General features: G+C 36.7%; 1 protein-coding gene across 1 annotated transcript; it reads right to left on the bottom strand.

The window, feature by feature from the left end:
* Window positions 1-1,094: 1,094 nt before the first annotated feature.
* Window positions 1,095-3,917, bottom strand: LOC129577735 (glucose dehydrogenase [FAD, quinone]-like). Its single transcript, XM_055465235.1, is given in 6 exon segments — window positions 1,095-1,231; window positions 1,709-3,109; window positions 3,188-3,418; window positions 3,477-3,521; window positions 3,614-3,715; window positions 3,797-3,917. Coding segments are annotated over 6 exon segments (1,890 nt in total). The 5' UTR covers window positions 3,846-3,917; the 3' UTR covers window positions 1,095-1,169.
* Between the last annotated feature and the right edge of the window lie 4,020 nt (window positions 3,918-7,937).

Raw genomic sequence — 7,937 nt, 5'->3', positions numbered from 1 at the left:
TTAATGCATTAAAACATTTTGACGATGCATGCGTTACCACCGACCGACCGATATATTCGATAGCTCAAAATTTATTAATGCACAACGAAGCGATGCCATTTATGCTGGTTGGCCAATTTCAATAGGCTCATCAACCAAAAGCCAAACGGCGACAATGGTGATGTGAGAGAGGCCAAATACGGCTCAAAAAGTGCAGCAAAATTGATAAGTAGCTTTTAACTTTCATCAGCCATTATGTGCGATTCTATGGCGAAACGATGTTTTTTTTTTCTTTCTTCGTTTTCGTCGAAACTACTTTCCAGGTCAAGACATCGAAATAAATTCAACGAAACAATAATAAATAGAAATATTCATACAATTTGTTATTGGCTGTAAACTTGGTTTTGTTGTTCGCTTTCGTTTCGAACTGTTCCTATCAAATTCAAATAAAAATGTCGAATTTAAAGTGTCATAAATAAAGTCAAAAGGTGGCCAGAAGGTGAATTCGAGCGATTTGCATGTATGGAATTTGTATGCATGTGAGTGTTACTGTACATAGTCAAAATTAAATCGATTAGTCCGATATGAGAGTAGCCCGCAAGTCGAGCAAAAGTCACTTTTCTAACAAAGTGTCAATACCGCAGCTTAATTGCTTGCTGCTTACAAAACATTGCGCACGACGACGACGAATTCAATTGGATCAAACACGAACAAATGATTCAATTTGCTTTTGCTTCACGTGCGCGCACAGCGAACAGAGAAAAAAATATACACGGCTTTACAATTGACGTCGCAAAGGCAGTTACATTCATGATGTGATTTGTTTATGTCTATTCGTGCAATGGATCCCCCACTTTGTGCAGTAACGGTAAAGTAGGCGTTTTCACTTACGTTACACAGCAAATGACCGTTAGCTTGGATCTGTGCTCAAGAGAAAGAGAAAGAGAGAGAGAGAGAGAGAGAGAGAGAGAGAGAGAGAGAGAGGAGCAAAAGCGTCAAGAGAAAACTTTTCCGTTTGTTTAACTGTTTTATTTATTCCTTTAGCTGATCTACTTATCTTCCTTGTGAAGTGATGGAAAAAGACGAGTAAAATTAGAGACAAACAACGACAAAGGTTTAAAGAGAGCGCAATTCTTTATTAACGAAATGCAACGACCAGACATTTTTATTAGATTAATTTTGTAACAGTTCTATAGCTCGTCACGATTTTTATCTGACCAATCTTCCTTTATGAAGTGAGCCGCTTTTTCACCTGGAGAAGAAAGCAGATATATATATATATATAGGCAATATAAAATGTGATCAATTTAATAGCACCAAGGAACAATCACATCAATTCAGATAAGAGTGTGACGTTCACATTCTAAGAGCAACAGATAGGGAGAAAGGTCAGTGAAATCTAATGAGAAAGCTTATTCACGATGTCTTTGTAGCGATATTCTATTCGATTCTCTGCTCAATCACTTTGGCAAACAATCACCATTAAGATGAGTTTAATCAGTATAAATCTTTGGACCAAACCAATGAATAAAATAAACGTCTTTTGCCACATTTCGAAAATTGCGGCGAAAATATTTCCATTAAATTTGCCCATTCTGTCACTTGTGAACATTTCATTGGTTCACAGCTCAAGCCCGAATCGATGACAAGGCAAAACAACAAAATGTGAAACGTGCACAATTGCTTATGACTAAGACGATGAAGATGATGAGAATCAAACAGAACTTACCGATCATGATCACGGGCGCATTGATATTTCCGCTTGTAATTTCTGGCATAACACTGGCATCTGCAACTCTTAAATTGGTGATGCCTTTGACACGAAGGCGTGAATCAACGACAGCGGTCGGATCACTGTCTCTACCCATTTTAGCTGTTCCGGCTGGATGGAAAAGTGTCGAAATGATATGACGCACAATGCATTCGTAATATTCATCGCTGTTGTGATCATCGATGGCATTGCATTCGGGAATGGCCAAAGGCACCTCTTCAATTTGATGGCGGCGATATGCTTTGGTTTTTATAAATTTTTGCATCAGTCGTATGGCTCTTACCAACGTTTTTAAGTCTTCATCACCATCATCGGTTAGATATCCGGCATGAATGATCGGATGATCAAATGGATCGGTACTTCTTAATAAAATTTCCCCCGTCGATTTTGTATTGAGCAATATGTTGAGACAGAAAAAGAGCGCCGCATCTTTATTTGCATCGATAATTGACTGAGTTAGGGTTTCGTGGTAGCCCAGCATTCCACGCATATAAGAACGAAGCATTTTTTCACTATTTTTCTCCACATGAACATGATGCGTTTCGATGTCGGGGTATTTTCCATTTTTATCTTTTGTATCGTAGAATCCGAGCAAATCGAACAAGCCAATTCCTGACGGACCAAATTCACCCATTATGTTCTTGTACAGCATATCCGAGAGTGAATTGTCATAGACAAATGAATCATTTGGATTTTTTATCGCCAGCGGTATACCCACCACGGGATGATCTTGCAGATTTTTGCCAATAGGTAGATCGGCAATCACATCGATTTCATGTTGTTGCAAATGCTTTTTCGGTCCAATTCCCGATAGCATCAATATTTGCGGTGTGTTCACAGCACCCGCTGATAAAATCACTTCTTTTCGAACATTTGCTACTTTCTTTCGATTGCCAACGATAAATTGCACTCCAGTCACACGTTTGTTTTCGTTAATATTCATTTTGGTGACGTGCGCATTCTTTATAATAAACAAATTCGGCCGATCTTTTGCAGGTATCAAAAATGCTTTTGCCGTGGAACAACGACGATTGCCATTCAATGTGCCCTGAACCTGGAAAATACCAATTGTCTCATTTGCATTTACATCCGATAGATACTTGTAACCCAGTTCCTGCGCCGCTTCTATTTCTACACCGTTTATCACGTCTTTGCTATGATATACATCAATTTTCAATGGTCCATCGGTATTGTGATAGCGCAAAGCATCTTCATTTTGCAAGACATAGGGCACTTTCATTCCTTCAGATTTTTAAAAAAATAGTAACACACTTTCATAATCCCACGTGGGATTACCGGCTGCTGCCCACTGATTAAAATCTTTGTCGCTACCACGAACGTATACCATTGAATTGGAGCCTATTGATGAAAATGAAGTTTCATAATAATAACAAATCGATTTCAGGTGAATTAAAATTGAAATTCAATAATACAAACTATGTGAACCACCCAAAACTCGACCGCGTGGCCAATGAACACCTTTCTCGAAACTTTTACTTGCGACATCACTCTTTTCGGCATAGTAGCCCCAGTTTGAAGTTGAATTCGCCGTATTCAACAGGAAGAAAAGATTAGGGATTTCAGATTCTATCGGTGGATCTGCACCAGCTTCTAGAAGCAAATTTTTTTGTTCCGGATCTTCACTTAACCGAGCAGCAACTACCGAACCTGCAAGAAAACGTATGTGATAATGACAAAAAATGAATAAATATCAATAGAAATCCACCTGCAGATCCAGCTCCAACGACAATATAATCCAGCTCCGGTATTCCTGTGAATTTTAAAATAAAAAACATGCAAATAAATCTTGGAAAACTTCTTCATCTCAAATGAAATGTGCAAAAATCGACGTTTTCATTTTACCATTTTCGAATGCAGTTGGTCCGTAGTCTTTTGGCCACAGTTCTGGTGGTGATATTGCACATTGAGCGGCTAATATGGTTTGGATTAACATTCCAAATAGTTCTATTGATGGAAATCAGTTGGTAAAGTGTCAATTTGAAGCTTTGAAAACTTTTCTACACGATTTTTTCTTCGCATGCTTACCATTGGCCGGTCCGATGCTTTGAGCAGCACAATTATCCGAAACGTACATTTGTACTGTTTAAATATTCAATACTGAAGAGCAGGAAAAACAAACGATTGATTTACGTTCAACGAAGCTTTGCAAACGAAGGCGCCTTATATGAACATCAACACAGATCTTATCGCATGCTATTTTTGATCGCAATCACAAAACCAACGATAACAATAACAACAAAAAAAAAAACACATCATGATGACAGTACTTCACACGCTTATTTGGAACTACGAATTGAATGGTACACACATGATGGCCATGTACATGTTTACATCGATGCGAATCGTGCGGTGCGCACTCAAAAGAAGGAGAAAAAAAACAAAACGCAAAATGCACCCATCATCAGTTGGAAATCAATGATGAACGATGTCAAATCGATTTTAAATTAATCAATCAAGTTGCAACAGTAGTGCGTAAATGGTTCGTGTATATGTGTGTTATCTTTGTTCTTATGCCTGTTGAACGCAAAAAAAAATCGCACTAACCATCGTTTCGCACACTTATGAATGGTCAATTGGATATGTAAAGTGGTTGCAACTGAAAAAAATAAGAATGATTTAGGTGTTGATCATGATTCAATGATTATTGGTAGCAATTTTTCAAATACAAGTCATTTATCAACGTTGCGCTTTGAAGATATATGGTCGGTCTGGTTAACGACAAAAACAAAGTCGATGTGATGAGAGATGTGTATTTTGGTTTTAATTGAATTAAAAATGACATCGAAAGAAAAACCATATTTAATGGAATAAAAACGAATAATGACACGAATTCTTTATCCGCACTGAGTAGGCTTGTGGACAACAGGTTGGCAGAGGTGTGCTTTTCAATTTTAAAAACTTAGAAAGTACATTGTATCTGCTATTTTCATTCTAAATTTTCATACGTCATTCACCATCAATGTAAACAAACAAACAATTCAATGTGATTGAACTCGTCGTTATTCCAAGTATGATACCCAAAACGCCCATAAAACAATCAATCGACACACTTGAACACAACTCCAAGTAATCAATAAAATCTAAATTCCGTTTGAAACTCCATTTGGGGTATTCAACTGAAACGCAGAATCTAAACTACGGCACTAACAAGGGAAATCGGAAAATGACCAAGATAGTTGTTTCGGTCATCAAGGGAGGAAAAAAGAGAGATGTGTGAACGATCAATGCATCGTTGATAAATGTATATGCACGTTGGTTTAAATCTGATTGGATCTTTCTTTACCAATCTGAATCATCTTATCATGTGCAGGACTAATTGAAATATTTTCACTTAATTAAGGAAGGCAGGAATATAATTGAAATAAGATTTATAATTCGCCATTTCGATATAATCTTGAATGTAGAAAAAAAAAACTCCGGAAATTCTAGCATTAATTTGTTCCACAAATTTTCACATCTATAAGGCATGGATATAAAAGACCAAGCGTCGTTCACATCAAAGAACAGAGCTTGTGTCAAAAGTCTTAGAAGAAAACTGATTTATTTTTGAAATGGATTCGGTGCGACTAACAAAATGAACTTCAAAGTTTTTTTTTTCGTTTGCTCTCCTGGTATTGTCACTCGGAAGCTCATTTGGAATCCCATCACCTCTTCCTCAAGATGTTCCAGCAAACTATAACGGATTTTCTCTTAAAGAACGTAAGTTAACAAGGAAAATGTTGCAAATTATTTTATTTTCAATATGTTTCCGTTTATTTCGAATTTTATAGAGTGCCGAAATCCGGCTTGTATTGAGACGTGCAGAGAGATTAACCGTTTAGGCAATTGTGTTAAAGACCGTTGCCAGTGCTTGTAAGGAGGAGAATGAACTGTTGTACCTAATAAATAAATCCGCTTTTCAATTTGTTTTTCATTTAAATTTAATCGAGGTAGTTTTGGCTAATTTCTAGGTCCGAGCCTTTTCGAATTTATTCAATGTTGTTGAAAACGATGAAGATTTATTCAATGTTGTTGAGTTAGTTGAAAACGATGTTCCAATAAAATAATTTCGAAAGTATTTGCTCTGGTGGTATGCTTGCGTTAGTATTTATTTTAGCATAGTCAAACATCCATCTGTAGGGGAAGGTGAGACCTAGCCTGAACACTTCCAACAATTTCGCACTGGTTTATCAAACCGTGTGAGGTCACTTCGAACGCATCTTAACAAAAAACGATCATCAAGGGAGAAGAAGAGAGATGTGTGGACAATTGATGCATCGTTGATAAATGTATTATATACTCATTGGTTGAAATCTGATTGGAGCTTTCTTTACCAATTCGAATTAATTATCATGTACAGGACTATTTTGGATTAACAGCACAGCCACATTCATATTGCAGCTGATTATACACGCTCTATTATGCTTTATACATGGTTGAGATTTTAATTAAATAAATGTAGTGATTAATGAAGGCGGGAATATAATTGAAATCAGAAATGCACCCATTCATAATTCACCAATTCGATATGAACTTGATTCTAGATGAAAAAAACTTCCGGAAATTCTAGCATTTCGAATTTTATAGCGGTTAAGTGCAGTTTGGCGGCATGTGAAGGGGAATGCAGAAGGTTTGGACAATTTGGCAAATGTCTTCTTGACAAATGTAAGTACTACTCAGGGCCAGGCAGGTAACAACGGGTTCAAGAAATGGCGCAGAGCGCCCTTTGACGACTCACGAGTGCCTTTCCTAATTTGAAGAGCACTTTCAAATATGTACGTTCAGAAACATTTCTCGGAATACATCAAAGTGTTGACATTAAAACAAAAAATATTATTTGAAGAAAAAAAAACACCAAATCTTTATATTGCTCATATTTCAATTAAAATTGACTGAAGGCAACAGTTTGTAAACCAATCTGTTTCCATGGAGAAATAATCTAAAGAAAACGTTGGCAGTTATTATGAATGAATATAATTGGCGCTGATCTGGCCACTTCAAATAACATCACACTGGTTTGGTTTATCGAACCATGTGATGTCTCTTTAAACACGCCTTAAAGAGATGCATTGACGTCGTATGTCTTCAAAAAAATTTGGTAAAGTCAGTATTCCGTCATTCGTCCACAAGTGCAGTCGTGGTGGTTTTTTTATGTAAAAAAAAACTAAAGAAAACAGTCACTTATCCAGGAAATCTACATATGTGAAGTCGCATAGTGAATCCGCAATATTTTATGTTAAAAATCTATGCAAAGACATGCAACAACTTAACCAGCTGAACCATGATGATGTGATGAAATCAAATATCGGGCATACCTGAAAAAAACCGCAAATGACTTCAAATGAAACAATAAATCTGATGCTCGTTGAAATTAATTGAACTGAAAGCTTTTTAGCGACTTAATTGATTTTAACCGCAAAAAACTCTAACAATCTAGTCACTCGTAATTTATTCGCCACATCGTTTGACTCAATAAAATAACTTGGTCGAATTTGGTGAACAATACAAATGAGAATGGGAAGCGATTGTTTTAATGCGGTGATGTCTCATCATGTCTCATTGCCGCTGGTTCAATATTTGTGGTCACATATGAGACGATTAAATGAATGGGTGAACGGAATAATGCAATGTAATTTTTCGATAAAATGAAATGCCCCGAACAAAAAGGTCGTAGAAGTGTCCCACAAAAATATTATCTGTTCACAAAATACTGTTTTAGAATCGAAGAACAATTTACACTTTTTTTTAGCGATTTTTGTCTGTGTTGGACCGTCTACATGAAAACTTCGAAGCGCGACTGCAATTACATTATATGGTTAAATTTACTCGAACGAATCGGAAATTGAGCGATATTTTATGCGATATTATCGAAAATGTATCTTCAATTGACTACATCACAGGTCACCATTCATGGGTGTTGAATCTCATTCAACGCCACTAAGCTGTAGACATCTCTCTCCGGCTATACGGCAAACAACAGAACCAACACTGAACATGAAAATGACATGTTCAATTGTGTTTGTTTCGTTCGTTTCAATTGTGCCGCTACGAGAGGTCACTTTTGTCGTTTCTTGTTGTTGTTTTACATGTAAAATCAATGGTATTAGACGAGGATGTCACCATTCGATTGTTTCATTGAAGTGCGAAACAAATTTATCAATTTGGTCCATTGAAAACATAATTTGAA

The sequence above is a fragment of the Sitodiplosis mosellana genome, unplaced genomic scaffold, assembly GCF_009176505.1.
Source record: "Sitodiplosis mosellana isolate CC-2019 unplaced genomic scaffold, AAFC_SMos_1.0 Smas_scaffold_6226, whole genome shotgun sequence".
Taxonomy (NCBI): domain Eukaryota; kingdom Metazoa; phylum Arthropoda; class Insecta; order Diptera; family Cecidomyiidae; genus Sitodiplosis; species Sitodiplosis mosellana.
This window is presented reverse-complemented; position numbering and strand designations above follow the sequence as displayed.